This window comes from Abramis brama, assembly GCF_963993115.1.
Source record: "Abramis brama genome assembly, chromosome: 1".
Classification (NCBI taxonomy): domain Eukaryota; kingdom Metazoa; phylum Chordata; class Actinopteri; order Cypriniformes; family Leuciscidae; genus Abramis; species Abramis brama.
Genome location: NC_139963.1, coordinates 44,007,962 through 44,027,723, shown reverse-complemented (window position 1 = coordinate 44,027,723; position 19,762 = coordinate 44,007,962). Strand labels below are relative to the sequence as shown.

Genomic DNA, 19,762 nt, shown 5'->3' with positions numbered 1-19,762 from the left:
AAGTTAACCATTTAAAATGAGTAAAATGTACAAAATATATTTTATTGCCAACATTGAAGACACCTGATGTTAACAAGCAGAATCACTGAAGGAGAAAACCATAATTAAAGTCACCATTGTGGAGATAAGTGTGTGTTTTAGTTGGGCTCTTGACCCTTAACTTATTAACTTTAAGTTTTGTTTGGCTGCTGTACATGAGCTATAACAGCCAGATGAACAAAGAGAAAAGGTGATCTGATGGTGTTGGTTGTGTTTTAACATAATCATTATTTCACAATCATTAGACCTGAATCACTGAACCTCATATAGAGTACAATTTATGAATTAAGTTAACTTTATTAATTACAGCAGTATAATATTTTTAGCCTTTTCAATGAAATCCAAATGATCAAATCAATAATAAAAAATAAATAAATATGTATTTATGGTGGTTTTTTTTTTTTTTTTTTAGGCACAAACACACATCAAGATTTTGCGTATGAATCTCAGCAATGGTGACGAACAGATCACCTCTGAACATAAGCTCATTATTTATTCATGCAGCAATGCATGATGGGAGCCATGAATGAGTTTTGATTGGTGGAACCCAGAATGCACTGCAACATGCTTTATAAATGTCACCATTGTTGAGATTCACAGGCTGATTATTGATGTCTGTGTGTCTCCTTATTATGTAAGAGAAACTTTTCAGAAATTATTTGCATTACATTGTAAAAGTTAAAAATATTATGCCGTACAAGGCCAGTGCTGCTATAATTAAGAAAGTAAACCTAACTCATAAATTGGACTCTATGAGTTCAGTGATTCAGGTCAAATGATTGTGAAATAATGATTATGTTAAAACACAACCAACACCTTCAGATCACCTTTTCTCTTTGTTCATCTGGCTGTTATAATTCATGTACAGCAGCCAAACAAAACTTAAAGTTAATAATTTAAGGTCAAGAGCCCAACTAAAACACACACTGATCTCCACAATGGTGACTTTAATTATGGTTTTCTCCTTCAGTGATTCTGCTTGTTAACACCAGGTGTCTTCAATGTTGGCAATAAAAGATATTTTGTAAATTTTACTCATTTTAAATGGTTACCTTTTAAGGAATTAATTTGATTAATTATTACTCAATTCTAATTTGTTAAATTTAATTAATAATATTGCTTGTAATCTGTTGCCTCATTTTTATTAATTAGATATCAATAAAATCAATGTATTCTTTTTTACAGTGCAGGAGAAGATCGAGAGACATTGATGATATGCTGCATGTTGCTTTATTTAAAAGGCAGTGACTGTGTAGTTGCTGGTCCAGTATAGAAATCTCTTTATTTACCAAAAATGTTTTGTGGTTTCAAATGAAATAAGTTCACAGTAATACTTTGCTCACTTTATTAATGCATTATAAATTTTAGTTAATACATTTAAAGGACAGTTGGTTAATTTAAGACAGTCGGTTTCTGCAAGTGAAATGAGTTATTTCGAGTTTTAGTGCATTTTTACAGTAACATACTGTAGATTACAGTAAATTACTGGCAACAGTGTTGCCAGTATTTTACTGTAAAAAACCCGGTAAGGTCTAACAGTGTGAGCAAAACATCCACTGTAACATAATGCAGTTGACAGCAGATTGGAAAAAGCATATATTTTTCTTGGATATGCAAACTTTAAGGAAACATTTCATTTCATCATTCTTCAAACATTAATGGAATGTTACTTTTGAATGTTCTTTGAACAATGTTCATTAAAAAAAAAAACATTCTATTAACGTTCCTGGAAGAACATTTGCTCATAACTTTGAGAGAACCTTGCCAGAACGTCAGCTAAAGTTCTGAGAATGTTTTCTGTTAGATAGGTGGGTTTAAATGTTAAAAGCTTGCATCTTTCTAACTGTAATCACGTGTATATATGATGATTATATTGGCAATGTGCTGAAAAAAAACATACAACAAACACACACATCCAAAAGCGGAGGCGTTGTACAGTAGGCCTAGTAGCCTGTAGGCCTAGTTTTGCTGCACCCACCATTAGAAATAAATCCCCATTTGTGTTCATAATTCTACTGAGAGGCTGATGGGTACTGAAATATTAATGATCTTAAATGTTTTAACTAAAAAGGCTTACAGCCGAATAACTACCATGTAACCAACAAACATAATAAAGGAAAAACAGTCATGGAGAAAGAAAACAACAAAAACAAAATCAAATGTGACTTAAAAACGTGTGATATTCTGATCTTTAATAAAAATCAGTAGTGCACACTAACCGTGCATACAGACAGCAAGTAGCATCATAATATAAATAAATAATAAATAAATTCTAATATTTATAATACTATTTTTTCCATACGTCTACAGAAATCCTATTAAGAATTAACAGAGGTTTAGATGTTGTTTTGTTTCATTTGAAGTTGCCATTATGGAGATCAGTGTTTGCTGATTACTGTCAAAATTTGGCCGCTTTTTTAATGCAATTTTTTACAGTGCATTATTAAAGACAAGTAAGCACTCAGTAATTAAAAAATACAAATAAGCAATTGCACAAATAAATACAACTGCAAATATATACGATTGAAATAAACAGTGTTATAAGATTTTCAGGTATTCAGGTACAGAAACTGTCATCCAATGCAAAATAACACTGCACATTATAAATAAAATATACATTACAAATATAATTACAAAAGTTATTCCAGCAAGTACAGCAAATTAATTTTCTCTTTGTCTTTTGTTGTTTGAGAACCGTTATTATAGAGATGGCAGCAGGAATGTTCGGCTGCTGTCACTTTAAGAGCTACACGGATCCATTATACGAGCGGTTCCCAAACTTTTTGAAAGCATGGCACCCCTTTGTAGCATTTTTTTTTTCCACGGCACCACAAACTAAACGTATATGTGTACATATGTTTAACATTATTATGAAAATAGCATATAAATGATCAAATTGACTTGTTTTTATCAAAAAACAAGAAGTAAACACAAAAAGGATGCACATTTGAAGCGGTTCTGAGCAAAGGGCTTCATTTAGGCTGATTTAGTTCTTAATCGTACAGAAGCAGAAGGTTTCGGTACCAAACCAAACCAAAACTTGTTGTCAAAACAAGAAGAGATCAGAAAAATGTCTGCTATGGCACTGTGTTCATGTGGGAAAGAAGTGACCTGAACTGTGCAGGTCATTAAAATACTTTAACATGTATGTTGAAATCTTCCAGGTGACAAAATGCACTTCTTTTTTGCCTATCATCAGCACTCATCTGTTTTCAAAGATAACAATGTTGAAATTTAAGTCTTTAGTTGCTATACGTGACTTTTGATCAAGCCTGCCACCAATGTTCCTGCTCATGTTTAATCTTGCTGAGCAAAACCTTTCTCTGTCGGGTGAACATTTCTTCCACCTGAGCAAAAACATCCACTGTAACATCATGCAGTTGACAGCAGATTGGAAAAAGCATATATTTTTCTTGGATATGCAAACTTTAAGGAAACATTTCATTTCATCATTCTTTAAACATTAAGGGAATGTTACTTTTGAATGTTCTTTGAACAATGTTCATTGACAAAAAAAAAAAAAAAAAAACATTCTATTAACGTTCCTGGAAGAACATTTGCTCATAACTTTGAGAGAACCTTGCCAGAACGTCAGCTAAAGTTCTGAGAATGTTTCCTGTTAGATAGGCAGGTTTGTATGTTAATTAAAATTACACTGTATCTTTTCAACAAAGCTTGCATCTTTCTAACTGTAATCACGTGTATATATGATGATTATATTGGCAGTGCGCTGAAAAAAACATACAACAAACACACACATCCAAAAGCGGAGGCATTGTACAGTAGGCCTAGTAGCCAGTGTCACTGCACTGAGTTTTGCAGCACCCTCTGTTAGAAATAAATCCCTGTTTGTGTTCATAATTCTACTGAGAGGTTGATGGGTACTGAAATATTAATGATCTTAAATGTTTTAACTAAAAAGGCCAACAGCCGAATAACTACCATGTAACCAACAAACATAAAGGGAAAAATAGTCATGGAGAAAGAAAACAACAACAAAAACAAATGTGACTTAAAAACAGTGTGATATTCTGATCTTTAAAAAAAATCAGTAGTGCACACTAACTGTGCTTTCAGACAGCAAGTAGCATCATAATTATAAATAAATAATAAAACTTAGTGTTGCAGGTCATCTCTTGTATGAATTGTAATTCTCGTTTATTAAATGTGTTTGTAAACATATGAGAATCCATCTATATTTACTGTGACACTAAAAATATGGTTAAATTTGATAACATGGCTGATAGGTCCATAACGAATTTTTTTAGCGATCATATTGTTATCTTCATAGCGCAGCTAATTGGTTGCTGTGGCATTCGCGGCTAATGAACTTGCTGCTCAGCATATAAACCAGGCGGGAAGGAAGTCGACCGGAAGTTGAAGCCGGCCGCATGCCACCATCTTGTAGCAGAACTTCACCTGCAGTTAGCATCCCATTGACTCCCATTCATTTTGGCTTCACTTTGACAGCGAATAACTTTACATCTGAGGCGTTTGAAGACTCCATTTGTCTATTATTTATTTCTAAAGAAACACGACAATGTATAAAATGCTCCATTACCTTGTAGCTTATGTTATGGCCCCGTAGAAGCAGTTTTTGTAAAAGTAGGCTAACGATTGCGTCATAACCACACGACTCTCTGTCGCACAGTAGAGAGATTACCGTATGGACGGGAGGAGACGCACGCTCGCGGGCAATCGGGGGGACGTGGAGGCAAAATGACAATATAATTAATCAGAATACCTAGCAAAAGTTGCTCCTGCTCCAAGCTCATGGACAATTCCTACTCACACTCTCCGTCTCTGCAAGATTCGAAAGGGAATGATTCAGATTTCTCTTGGCACAGCTACTAGAAGACAGACGGGTTGCTCACGTGGTCCGTGTAACGCTTTGCTCGGTTTGAGTCTGCGCGTCAGGAAAGGAAGTGCTAAGAAATCGCTAAAAATGGGCTTCACTTGTCTCAATTGAGTTCCAATGGGGTCGCTGTGTCCATTTCTTTTACTGTCTATGATATAAACACTTGCCATTGTTTGTTGTTGTGGTCTGCAGCGCGCTTTCAGAAACCCTCCACCTTCCCCAGCTCCGCCTGTATAGATCTGCTACAGGGATTATTTCATGTTGTTATACGTACAGCAGCAGTAGTGTTGGGTATCGGTTGAATTTTAATGATTCCGATTCTGCTTATCGATTCCGATTCTTATTGATCTAAGTCTTATTGCAAAACATTTAATTGAAGCTGAATACCATGAACAATAATCAACAGGCTAAAGAACACTTAAATAAGGAACTTTTTCCTACGGTTTAAAAAATACCATAGCAAAAACAACCACTGTAAAACATCGCGCTGTAAAGTAACGATAATCTGGCAGCTGGTTGCTAGCAATGTACAGCCAATTAGCATACAGTTTGGATTGGCGGTATGGTTCTGTTCTGGGCGAGAACTCTGCGCATCCATGCAGCCTAGCATGATGGATAAGCAGCAAGGGGGGTTCCCTTAAGGTAAACAGAACAGAACCAACATGAATATATGCAGATATTATAAATTCAAGATTTTAAAGTACAACATAATTGATTCAAGGGGAATCAGAATGCCAAATTCTGACTGACGAGAGGAGGAGATGGGGATGGAGGAGGGTAAATCGCTCTTGAGAAACGCGATAGCTGCTGATAATACTGAAGGAGCTTATATATGTATACAGTGATAGGCATTGTATTCCTATAGGTAGACGTGGATCAGCTGAGAGTCAGCTAATGCGTGTTTGACTAACGTGACCTGCCAGAACTGACACTACGCTTGATGTTAATTTACAGCTCTCCTTTTTTACAGTATGTTACCGTAAAAATACCATGGAAAGATCATTTGGGAAACCGATTGCTTCAAACAGTATTTATACTGATAGTACTGTGAACTTACTTCATTTGAGTCCACTGAAAATGAACATCTCTTAGTGTAAAACTGCAAATACCTAATGTGTAACAGTGAATTAATTAAAAACATGACTTTATCTATAAAATATTTGCAGTTCATATTTAGCGAACAATAACACACATTAATGTGCTATTGTACTTAGCAAGCAGATTGTCACTGCATCTGAGTTACTGCTTTTAAATAAAGCAACCGGCAGCATAACATCAGTATTTCTCTGACTTTCTCTGAAGCTCATCTTTGACTGGAGCACAGGCTCTACTCTCCAGCACAATGGTGACCCACAAAACGAATTAATCAAACTAACAGATGTCTCCTGCACTGTAAAAAATACACGTGTGCAGAGGTAGCTACAGATTTAAATGGTGGTAAATAATTAAACATGCAGTAACTTTAGGTGCACACGCCGTCACTCTTCAACATGCATGAGGATTTATTCGTAAAAGTACACAAATAAACATCCAACTCGGTTCACAAAGACAAAGAGGCAAATAAAAGGAAGAGAACAAAAGTTGGTAGAGCGGTTATCTCTTCTCCTGCTAACCGCATCTCATACAGACATACCCTCTACGCATATGAGCAGTTGTAATACCTCAAATTGCCGTAAATCATCCAAGTGCCCATTACAATGTGTATGCATTAAACATATCATGCAACAGTAGTTAAAATATGTCTCAAACTATTTTTAAACTGGTATTACACTAAAACAAGACAAAAAATGGTATATTTAATTTACCCCTACAGTTTTTCCCATATAGTTATTTCTTTTTTATTCTCTATTTTTACAGACCTAAAACCATGATGCTTAAAAGTATGGATTAGAAGTAGTGTTGTCACGATACCAAAATTATTGTTTCGATACCGATACCAAGTCAAGTATTGCGATTTCGATACTTTTTCGATACTTTTCCTGAAAAGGGAGAAACACTCTCAAATATCATTGCTGTGCTTTATTTTACAACATTCTAATCATATAACACACTAATAAATGAACATATGAACAGCAGATATATTAAACATTTGAACAAAATATGAAATATCAAAATATAAAAAATAAATTAGAGCAATGACATTAAAGGTAAAAATTTTTATAAATTTAGCAGCATTATCTCATTTATCATAAGAAACATAAGAGCTTTATCTTGATTCTGAACTTTGAATAAAAATATGAACAGCGATTATATTAAACAATGTTTAATATTGGTAACATATGATAAGCCTCATTGGTGATATATTTGGCATGTGGGGAGAGAGTTGTGGAAGGCCTATACTTAAACATAAATATATAGCAGCAAAGACAACGTCGGCAGTGTTGACGGCAAAATAGGCTACAGAATAATTCGTTCTGTATTGAGAGGTGCAATATTTGAAAATCGATAATATTTTTTTTAATTACATTTATATTGTATTTATGTCAAAACTTTCAAACATCAAAATGTCATTTATTAATATGTATTCGTGTCAAAATCATCTTTTCCTATTCTATTTTGCCTGGAAACGCTTCCAACACGCTTGCGTGTCGCGTGAAAAATAGGCGTCGGTTCTATTTCTAGCATGCACGCGTTTTCCGCGCGTCTCGAGCTGCGCCCAGACGCGTGTGTCACGCAGGCAGTTAACATGGGAGCCGAAATAAAAACGGACACGACACGCAGCCAGTGTGTCGCCGGCCTTACAAATCTGGAACGCGGTCATTCTTAGAAGTATCGATACTAATAAATTAAGGAATCGTGACGTTTTTAATTTCCGATTTACTTTTGAAGTATCGGTGCACCGTGCAACAGAGCAAGGGAGGCAACGTACTTCCATATGTCACTCCTCGCGTCATCTTTTTCTACGAGTCGTGGACCACTTGTGCTCACACATGCAGCCATCTCGCTGTAGTGTTTTGTCACATGACACTGACAGCGGCAGGTTCTTTGCTGCGTGCGTCAGGAAAAAAACACAGATGTCCATAGGGAGGCGTTTTTTTTATTTTTATTTTTAAGTATCGATACTGATAAATTTAGGTATCGTGACGTTTTTAATTTCCGAGTATCGCGATACTTTTGAAGTATCGGTACACCGTGCAACACTAATTAGAAGTCATCAAATGACCAAAGACAAAAACGATTTTGAACATTAATACATTTGTGTGTTGCAAAAGCAGAAGTATATCTTCCTTAAATAAAGATTCACCTTTATTTATCCTTCCATTTCTTTAAAGTCCACATGAAATCAAAATTGACCATATTTACTTTGTTTGCCTAAATTGATCGTTTAGTGGTGAACAATTCATCCATGCAAGTCAATCCACACAAAAAAAATTTTTGGCTTCGTAATCTTTAATCAAAATCTGAAAATGCCCCTCCCCTCTGCATTGGAGGACCTTCCCTGATGACATACGTTTGATGGCTTGGTTTGGGAAACGCTTAACCACTCCCCTCAAACCGTTAGTCTGTTATGAGCAGAGATGGAGAGGAGGAGCGCTAGAGTAAAACCCTGCCCTCTGTTCAATATTCCGTTTCACTGGGAAATACGTCACAACACTGGAGAAAAGTCGTTTGCAACTTCCGGTTCACGCAGACTTTAAAACAGGTCTAATGACCTGCATTATGTGATTAATTGATTAATGTTGCGAGAGGTTTCCTCACACAAGTAAAAACGCTTTAGATGTGTTTGTGACAAACACATAGTATTCACTCTTTTCAGTCTTTTGAAATGTATGACCGATCCTTTTTTCTTCTGACCAACTTACATTTTATATGAATTACCTGAGGTGTTTAACAACCACAGGAAATTAATGTTGATTACCAAGTTTCAGGCATAGTGCAAACATGCAATGTTTGAGAAAACTAATATTGGTGCAATCTTTACGAGGTCTTACCCACAAACGCAAAACTTTGTGTTGGGATGATCCAGACATAGCTTTACTAAAAGAAAATATCATGGAAATCATTTTCAAACTGTGAGTATGTTTCAACATGCAATTATACCATATTTTATATATTAATATTATGGTTCCATGTTGCTTTAAAGTTTTTGTTTGTTTGTTATTAACTAATACCTTTTTTAACTAACACTTCAACATCCTGCACAAATTAAAGAAACGTATGAGCTAAGGATGTTCTCTGACCCCAAATAAACTGAGAATGGAATGTTCACAATCTACAATATGTTAGATATTCTCCTACTTAGTATGTGTGTAAATAGTTGTGCTTAAATCTTTGGGTGTATTTTTACATGGCAAAATATTTTGTCACACCGTAGCGATGCAAAGTACCACACTCTTGTAAAACCTATGGACTAACTTTAAAACATCATCTTTATACGGGAATCACACGTGTTCCAAAACATCCATGTAAGATTCAAAAGACCAAATCAATAAGAAAAGACTTATTGACTTAAGACTTACTTTGTTTAGTGCAACTTTCACTCTATGATGTGGAATCACACAGAAAAGTACGAAAGGTAATCAACATGAAAAGTAAGTGCATGTTATTTTACACTTAAACTATTACAACAGAATCACATCTGACTAATGCACTGAGAGATGTATATACATTAAATGTTGAGACTGTTACAGTTCCACACTCCTATAAAACCTGTGGATAAAATTGCACAAAAATAAATTCTAGAGGTCAACTTGCTAAAAAGTAAATGCATCATGAGCCATTTAAAACAAATACAGAATATCCACGTGTGATCAGTTTTGAATGTTTGTAATATACTAGTCGATTATGCATGCTGTTTACATCTTGTTTCTTTTTTGTTTTTGCACAGTTTGCAAAAACTATAGTCTCCGAGCGTGGTCAAACATGTTCATATAGGAATTTATGAAAAACATGAACAAATATAGCATAAAGAGAATTAAAGGGCACCTATTATGCCCCTTTTTACAAGATGTAATATTGGTCTTGGGTGTCCCCAGAATGTATTTGTGAAGTTTCAGCACAAAATTCCCCACAGTTAATTTATTATAACCATTTGAAAATGTCATTTTGGGACCTGTTTTAAAAAGAGCTGTTTTGGTGTGTACCACTTTAAATGTAAATGAGCTGCATATCCCCGCCCTGCTGGACCCAGATGATGAAGAGAGTCCGGCACAGAATAAATACGAATGAGAACAGACTAAACGTCTCGGAATGGATACATTTATGTACTTACAAAGTTTTAATCGCGTCCCCTTTGCAATTATGGATGTGCAACACACACACACACACACACACACACACGAATTGTGATAACGTTCGCGCAATTTTTTTAAACTACACACACACAAATACTATGATAACGTTTGCTAAGTACAAATGATTTTTTTTTTCTTAAGTACAAACAAAATTATATTTATGCCAGGGGTGCTGTTGCGTCATGTTCACATTACTTGTCGTACAGGTGCTTATGTGGCAAATGTGAGAAGATGGCTACAGAACCAGAAAACATATGCTGCAGGGAGATAGACGTTTATATAGGCTACTGTCTATGGAGATAGAGCAGACCTTAATTTATTTACATTTGTAATTGCTGCAAAAAATGTTACGTGACATAAAACTGTCTGACGTTGTTTTGGTTGTTTTGTGAGACATCCTATGATGACGACAATAGCTTTAGACGCATTTGTTGTTGAACTGGCTGACATCGATTGAAATGACTATTTGCTCAAAAATCATAAAATACACTTCTTCTGGAGGTGACGTTGGATCGCGAACAGTAGGCAACGATCCACACTTGAGGATTAACTTTAACCCTCGTTCACTAAACAGTCAGTCAGAAAATGATTCGCGCAAACATAAACGTATTTAGGAAGTTTAAGTGGCGCCTTTTCTTCATAAATAAAATCCATCCGCTGCGTTTTCAGTGGCTCTGATGTCAGTGAAGACTACTATGTCCATTCTTACATCCCACAACAGAACACCTACACTTCTTAGGAGACATTACCGGCTGTCGTTGAAACAATGGAGGATGGTGTACAGATCACCGAGGGCGGGGTCTATGCCAAAACCGGATTGTCAATCAGATCACGTCGGTGGGGCTTAGCGCAATTCTACGTCACAGTGAGAGCAATCTTAGAACAGCTCATTCTGAGACAGTGCTTGTGATTTAATGAGATAGTAAAAAAACTACTGGGTGGATTTTTATCATTCTAGGGTGGTTTTGCTCACACAATGCCAACACACATTTATGTTCAAACACCATGTAAAAGTGAATTTTGCATAATAGGTGCCCTTTAAATGACAGTCCTTCTACATGAGAGTGTTTAAAACTAAACAAATCATATTTGTTTTAGAACATCTTTCTGGCATGTCTTGATACTTTTTCTTTTATAAAATGTACTTTTCTTATTTCTACAAAAGTTCAATTTTAATTCATTTAGCAAGTATAAAGTAAAAAATATGATAAATATGTCTGATACAATGTTTTTAAGAAATAGGTGCTGCAATACTCCAAAAAGTTCAACACAAAATGGCAGCATTAAGGATGGTTGACTGTCAATTGGTGAAAACTCAGCGTATTTTCCAAATTTTCCCCAAAAGCAAATACTGTATGTTTTGTATTACAATTTTCAAAGGATAATCTAGCTTTAAAGTTAGAATAAAAAGTTAAAACCAAACATATCTTCATACCTGTTGTGTTCTGACACATTTCCAGACACAATGTTCTAACAATTCTTTTTGTTTTATAAATACACTTTTCTTATTTCTACAAATATCAGTCTGATAAATATGGAAATTCAAGCATAATCCATATGCAACAATCATGCGTGTACAAAAGTGTGCTCTGTGTATAAGGAAAGAGACATTTAGTATTTGAGCACTGTGCATTTGTACTAGAAGATAGGTGGTAATTTTGCATTCATTTGTAAAGGACAAACAAAAATGGATCATTTTTAAATCCATAAAATAACTTATTTTACATTCTGGCACATATGTGCTGTTGACTTCCTCCTTGTTCACATTCTTGCATATAGGGATTCAAAAGAGATTGTTTTTCCCCTTTTAAATTTAGGTATGATATCTGTCACGGCTTCAGGGAGGATGAAGTAGGAGATGAACATGAAGAAGATTAATTCCAAGGTTTTAATTCTCAGTTTAAGCAGATACAAACAAAAAGGGAGCGTGTGCTCAAATCACAGATAAACCTAACATTAAACATGACACAAACAAACATTGACCGACAACTGAAGATGAAAGACAGGAACTTAAATACACAGATGATAACGAATGATGACAGGTGACGTTGATGAAGAACAATGACTAATAAACTAAACACAGGTGACAGTGATGATGATGATGATGATGATGATGGTGATGAGGATCAGGTGCAGGTGATGATGACTGGGGACTCTGGGAAGTGTAGTGCACACAGGACGAAGACAGACGGTGAATGTGACATTACTCCCCCCTCCCGTAAGGCGCATCCCGCGCCGAAGGCAGCATACGGGAGGTGGGGTGGGCATCCTGGAGTCCGTGACGGGAAGGTGGAACAGGTTCAGGAGCACGGACTCCAGGATGGTGGCAGGACAGACAGAGGAGGAGGTGATCAAGACAGTGCAGACAGACCAGGGGACCAAGGAGGTGCAGGCAGATCAGGTGACCATGGCGGTGCGGACCCTACGGGTGGCCATGGTGGTGCGGACCCTTCGGGTGGCCATGGCGGAGAAGCCCCTTCGGGTGGCCATGGTGGAGAAGCCCCTTCGGGTGGCCATGGCGGAGAAGCCCCTTCGGGTGGCCATGGCGGAGAAGCCCCTTCGGGTGGCCATGGCCCCTCGAGTGGCCAGGACGGAGCCCTTTGGCCCCCCCCAAAAAAATACTTGGGGAAAGTCCCGGGTACCAGAGAGGGCTCGCTGCTAGGCAGCGATGAGGGCTCGGTGCTGGGCAGCGATGAGGGCTCGGTGCTGGGCAGATCCAGCGATGAGGGCTCGGTGCTGGGCAGATCCAGCGATGAGGGCTTTGTGCTGGGCAGATCCATCGATGAGGGCTTTGAGCTGGGCAGATCCAGCGATGAAGGCTCTGGGCTGGACGGGACCAGCGGTGAAGAAGGCTCTGTGCTGGACGGGACCAGCGGTGAAGAAGGCTCTGGGCTGGACGGGACCAGCGGTGAAGAAGGCTCGGTGCTGGACGGGACCAGCGGTGAAGAAGGCTCGGTGCTGGACGGGACCAGCGGTGAAGAAGGCTCGGTGCTGAACGGGACCAGCGGTGAAGAAGGCGGCTCGGTGCTGGACGGGACCAGCGGTGAAGGCTCGGTGCTGGACGGGACCAGCGGAGAAGGCTCGGTGCTGGACGGGACCAGCGGAGAAGGCTCGGTGCTGGACGGGACCAGCGGAGAAGACTCTGGGCTGGACGGGACCAGCGGTGAAGAGGACTTTGCGGGTATGACACTGTTAGACTCCAGCTCGGCGGGCAAGACGCTCACTGTCTCAGGCGCGGCGGGCACGACGCATACTGCCTTGTCTTGGCAGCTCTGACGTGAAGTGCGGGTTACTGACGTGAAATGATATGAGTTACTTTCCATGGCATTTTTACGGTAACATACTGTAAAAAAGGAGAGCTGTAAATTACCAGTATATTGCCACAGCTGCCAGTAGATTAACGTTATTTTACAGCACAATTTTTTTACAGTGATCAGATGGCAAGGCGTGAATGTTAAAGTTCTTATTATTAAATGTGGTCAGCAATCCTCCACCTCATCCAGTGAGCCGAGGGATATTGACAGTAATTCGTTTTGAAGGCTGAGGAGCAGGCGATCATGGTTGAAATGCCTTGAATTAAAAAGTATAAAAAAAGGACTAAGGCAACTAAGTCCGGTTGCTTTAGTCCTATATTGAAAATATTGAATATTGAAATATCGCTACATTGCACTTAGAAAGTCATTCAGTCAATATCGCTGACAGATAGAAAGCACTATGTTCAGTAATGTGATGCAAATGATGCAAGTATAAATAAAGAAATGAATTAGAGACACAAAATCACTTTTGAGGCCACTGAATTGGGTCACTTAAAATTAACTTTATTTAATTTTGTTGAAATCAAACAAATTGTGTTTTCAGACAAATAATTATTGAACTAAACCAAGAGAGACAAATGTTGGGGATTATGTACATAATTATATCATGTAAATTCAAAGCATGTTGTTCAGCGCATACGACTTTGTTTTGGTCTTGGATGGTTTCCTGAATAGACCACAGTTCAGGTCACTTCTTGTTCCAGAGCTTTTCAAAGTGAACACAGTCTCACACCAGAGATCTTTCTGCTCACCTCTTGTCATGACAGCAGTGACTTTAAACTTCTCATATGGAGGAATCAGCACCTCTTTCTCATGACGAAGCTTAGAATATTCTGTCACATCAGCACCTTCACAAGTGTAGATTACAAAACAAGATACCTTTCCAAAACCTTGTGCTACTTTACGATCAAGAGAGGAGGATGCAAAGGAGCCGAATCGAACCTCTGTGTTCCAAACATACTTAAACTCAACTTTAGTGCCACGATAAGTTGTATAACATTGATTTTGTTTGTTTGTTTGTTTGTTTAAATTGTTTAGAATCTGAATTGCATCTGTTAACAGAAAGTGAAGTGAATACCATTCGTATGTCTTGTGTTTGTTCTGGTTTTTATCATGACGAGTGGCAGACGTGAATTTATCAAATACAAGAGCATCACTGTACACATAAATGGCGATTTCATGATTCTCTTTCAAACCTTTATTTTGGATCTTGACAGTCTTTTCCGCTTTTTCCCAAGCCGTTTTAAAAATATTTAAGTTATTGAGGTCATTCTTTAGAAGTTCTGTCTCCACCCATTTTGCCATTGCATCTCTACAGCCCATATACTGGTCATCAACAGAATCCAGTGCCATATCCAATGGATATATCTGTCCTTCAACAGCAGCAGCAGCAGCAGCTCTGTGATCCTGCAGCAACAGGAATCATAATGATCACATCATCAGTATTAATTTCTGTAATATTCATACTAGAACACAAGCTTACCTGTCCTAGAGCAGCTAAAATGAGAAGAAGAGCTTCAATGATCAGCAGCATCTTGATTCAGTCAAATCCCTCAGATGATCTAGTAGATCTAGTAAAGAACAGATGATGAAAGACAACAGCGTTTCACTAAATCTATTACTCCAATGGCAAAATGTCCCGTAAAATTACCTGAGAATATTGTGGTTTATTCTTCTTCTCTTTTTTAGGAGCTCAATGAGGAGAGGAGAAGATCAGAAAAGTCAGTCCCTCCCAGCCAGACGACAACGACTCTTCAAACCAAGAGATGAGGAAGGTGGCTTTTTTATATCGCTGAAAATGTCTGTGCTTGAGTACTGGAACATATAGCAACTGTGCAACAGTTCATCTGAATAGTTTAACTCTCCATAATGCAACACCTGTGAAAGTCTGGTGTATTTGTGGTTTACAAAGGACAAACTCGTTCCTGTCATGACACCAGATTATGATCATGGAAATGTGCATCATTCAGGTCATTCATAATAAGCACAAAACTAAATGTATTTTAAGATACACCTACTGATGTACAAATTAAGATCTGAAGAGTAAGTACAGCTGCTTGCAGCAATTACAGAGACAAACACTTGACATGCACCCCTGTTGTGAATCATTTAGAATAATAATAGTTTTGAATGTTCATAATAGTGCTGAATAATAACAGAAACAGGGTAAACTGCCTTGATATTAGGCTGGTCAGCTCTAAAAATGCACTTCCCATAATGCTTTGGAGAGAGTAAGAGCTGTGAGGAACAGGGCAGAGAACTAAGAATGTGATTCACTATGTGCGCTGCAGAAACAATTGAATCCCTGTTTATTATTGCTCAAAACTTCAGCAAACAGTTTTATTTTAATTAAAGTTGTCAGTCGTCATAATTGCATGCTAAGAAGAAAAGACACGACACCTCCAGTAGGTTTTGATAGTGTGATAACCAAACTTTTGTGGGGTTTTTCTCTTTTCACTTTGGCAATGACTCTTACAATGGGGTTTCCGTGAGAACGGTGTTGAAGATTTGTCAGAGTAAAAGTGATTCAGTTTAAATATGCAGAAAGGTGTGTTTCTTAATGTGTTATCTGTAAGGAATGAATAATGACTTTTGCATTATTAATCAATAGTTAATTTTTTTGTCTATAGTTGATGGTACTAGTCAGAAGTGCACTTAAAGCTAAATAGCAACACATTTTGTATTAATGGAAAGTGTTCTACATACACTTTATCAATTTAAGCATGTTTTGGAGAGATTTAAAGGGGTCATGAAATGATAATTTAAATTTGCCTCAATCCTTTGACATATAAGAGGTCAAAGACCATTAAAACATGCTGCAAGTTTTATCGCTTAAAACATCCTCCTCATTATAAACAAAGCATTTATTTAATCAAGCTCCAAAAATGTCTTGTTTGTCTATTGTAGGATCTGTGATGTCACACGGGCAAATACATTTGCATAAGACTGCCTCCAAGACTTCGACGAAATCATTGCATCACAGGCCCCGCCCACTGGAGTTCAGATGCTTAATGGCTGACATTTGCCTACACTGGATGTGAGCGTCGCGTCTAAAGCAAATAAACTCATTAAAATCACTGACGCTGTCTACACTGGATACAGTATACAGATGTGTGTTCAGTTTGAGCTTCTGCAAGAACCAATGAGGTTCATTCTCGTGTTACCCAGCACGTTTGAGCTTCAGCAAGAACCAATGAGGTTCATTCTCGTGTTACCCAGCACGTTTGAGCTTCAGCAAGAACCAATGAGGTTCATTCTCGTGTTACCCAGCACGTTTGAGCTTCAGCAAGAACCAATGAGGTTAATTCTCGTGTTACCCAGCACGTTTGAGCTTTTGCAAGAACCAATGAGGTTCATTCTCGTTCCCTCCTTCAGGGAACAGGGGTTATAGTAACCTAGACGTTTATTATATAAAGCGATCATGTCTCTTCAGAAAATTTGGACTAAAGCGCTCAATTCATATAGATTATATTTACGATCTCTTTATGAACTTTTTAATGCCTCAATGTGTCAGTTGCATTGCTGTCAGTGGAGGGACAGAAAGCTCTCAGGTTTCCTCAAAAAGATCTTCATTTGTGTTCCGAAGATGAATGAAGGTCTTATCAGGTTTGGATTGACATGTGGGTGAGAAAACAGAATTTTCTTTTTTTGGGTGAACTATCCCTTTAAGATCTATTCAGGCCAGTTTTCACAGACAGCGCTTAGATGAAGCCAGGATAAGGGTTTAGTTCAATTAGGATATTTAAGTTGCTTTTATAAACGTGCCTTTGAAAAATAATTAATAGTGTGCATCTTGAGACAAAACAATGGCACTGACATGTATGCCAGTGCAAGTTGCTTTCAGATAAAACAGCTGAAACCAACAGATTATTAAGTCGACCACAGGGGGATTTAGCATATTCGAGGTTCATTGGCATCAAACGTTTATAAACCTGTGCTCTATATGTTGAGCAGTGAAAAAGACAAAAGGCATATGTTCAAAACATCCTTATCGAAATTGGAATGTGTTACGATGGAGAAAATATTCATTATCAGATATTTAGCTTGCTGTGAGGAATATAGGCCTATGTAGCTGTAGTGTGATGGTGATGCTTCCAGTTCATGTTTAGCTGTATGAAAGTGTTCAGCTCATCTGAAAATGCAACACCTCTGAAGCCCTGGTGTGTTTGTGGTTTCAGAAACACAAGCACAAATTCTTCCTGTCTATCAATACAGTCTATCAGTCAACAATGAAAGTTTGTGTAACGAGACAAGTATGTTAAAAAATTTTTAGTGAATTGCTATCCTGTATTAGTGTATGTTAGCATGCTAAAAAAAAAAAAAATAACAGAATTTTAATGTATGAGATGAAAGTATACACCAGCAGTCAGAAAGAACTGAGTTAGCAGTTCTGACTCTGCGAAAGTTACAGTTAAAAAAAGTCTGTTAACTTGATTCAGTGAAATCCCTCAGATGCTCTAGATCTAGTGAAGAACAGATGCTGAAAGACAACTAGAAACAGTATCTCACAAATACTAAATAAATGACTCCACCCAGCGAGCAAAAAGTCGTCCAGAAGACGTCTAAAAGACGTCATTCTTAGACATCCAGAAGACGTCCTCACAGGAGCCAGAATGAAAGTTTTTTTGACGTCTTTTCTGGACATTGTATAGACGTCAATTAAAGACGTGCTAAAGACGTCATTCTTAGACATCCAGAAGACGTCCTCACAGAAGCCAGAATGAAAGTTTTTTTGACGTCTTTTCTGGACATTGTATAGACGTCAATTAAAGACGTGCTAAAGACGTCATTATTAGACATCCAGAAGACGTCCTCACAGAAGCCAGAATGAAAGTTTTTTTTACGTCTTTTCTGGACATTGTATAGACGTCAATTAAAGACGTGCTAAAGACGTCATTCTTAGACATCCAGAAGACGTCCTCACAGAAGCCAGAATTAAAGTTTTTTTGACGTCTTTTCTGGACATTGTATAGATGTAAATTAAAGACGTGCTACAGACGTCATTCTTAGACATCCAGAAGACGTCCTCACAGAAGCCAGAATGAACGTTTTTTTTGCGTCTTTTCTGGACATTGTATAGACGTCAATTAAAGACGTGCTAAAGACGTCATTCTTAGACATCCAGAAGACGTCCTCACAGAAGCCAGAATTAAAGTTTTTTTGACGTCTTTTCTGGACATTGTATAGATGTAAATTAAAGACGTGCTACAGACGTCATTCTTAGACATCCAGAAGACATCCTCACAGAAGCCAGAATGAACGTTTTTTTTGCGTCTTTTCTGGACATTGTATAGACGTCAATTAAAGACGTGCTACAGACGTCATTCTTAGACATCCAGAAGACGTCCTCACAGGAGCCAGAATGAAAGTTTTTTTTACGTCTTTTCTGGACATTGTATAGATGTCAAGTAAAGACGTGCTACAGACGTAATTGTTAGACATCTAAAGGCAGCCAGAATAAAAGTTGTATTAGACGTGTTTTCTGTAGTAGAAATGTCAAAGACTGTTAAAGACCCATACTGACATGGAAATCCCATATGTGCATTTTGCAAGGATCCAACTTTAAAAAATATTTACTTACAAATATTTATAAAACAGTGGTTGAACTTGTGAGTGAGCTAGTTCTCACTGAGAAAAACCCAGTTACTCCTTGTTAATGGTTGTCGTGTCATGAAACTGCAGACACACAGACCATAGACCTAAATAAGATTTTAAAGAATATTGATAATATTGTATATTCAATTGAATAACTGTGGTGTATATACTTGCATTTGTATATCTTAACAATATAACTGTAATAAACTGCTTACCATTTTCCTGTAAACCAAACTAATCACTCCAAGAAATCAACTATTTAAATCTCAAGATATATTTTTATTACTATTTTAAATCTTAACAGCCGAAAGAGTAAAGTATAAATTAACACAATAAAACTTAAAAGACAGAACAGTAAAGTTGTAAATTAACACAATTTCCCTTTAAATAATCTATAAAATGTTGTTAAAAAAATATAACATAACAGTTAACAAAATATGGCTGCTATAAGGTTCACAAGCTTCATTTATAGCAGCAAGCAGTTCCAGATGATCGGCTACAGACTTTCTTTGGGCCTCTGTTGCAGCTGGGTCCCATTTCATGACAGCAGCTACAATCAAAGCAAAAAAATCCACATGTAAAATAAATAAATACAAATGCCACTGTTGTGGTTTAGCTTATAGCAGAGATGCATAGTTGAACATTTGAGTACTCGAATCAATTAAATGAAATAAATCACAAATCAAGTAAAATTACATCAAGCCTGATATAAGGCATTCCAC

The 19,762-nt window shown here is 37.4% G+C and overlaps 1 protein-coding gene across 1 annotated transcript; it reads right to left on the bottom strand.

Annotated features, from left to right (window-relative positions):
- Positions 1–14,060: 14,060 nt before the first annotated feature.
- LOC311081302 (T-cell ecto-ADP-ribosyltransferase 2-like) lies at positions 14,061–14,979 on the bottom strand (the record flags this gene model as incomplete). Its single annotated transcript, XM_084111796.1, has 2 exons — positions 14,061–14,852; positions 14,929–14,979. 2 exons carry the CDS (start codon positions 14,977–14,979, stop codon positions 14,061–14,063), a joined length of 843 nt encoding a protein of 280 aa, XP_083967922.1.
- Between the last annotated feature and the right edge of the window lie 4,783 nt (positions 14,980–19,762).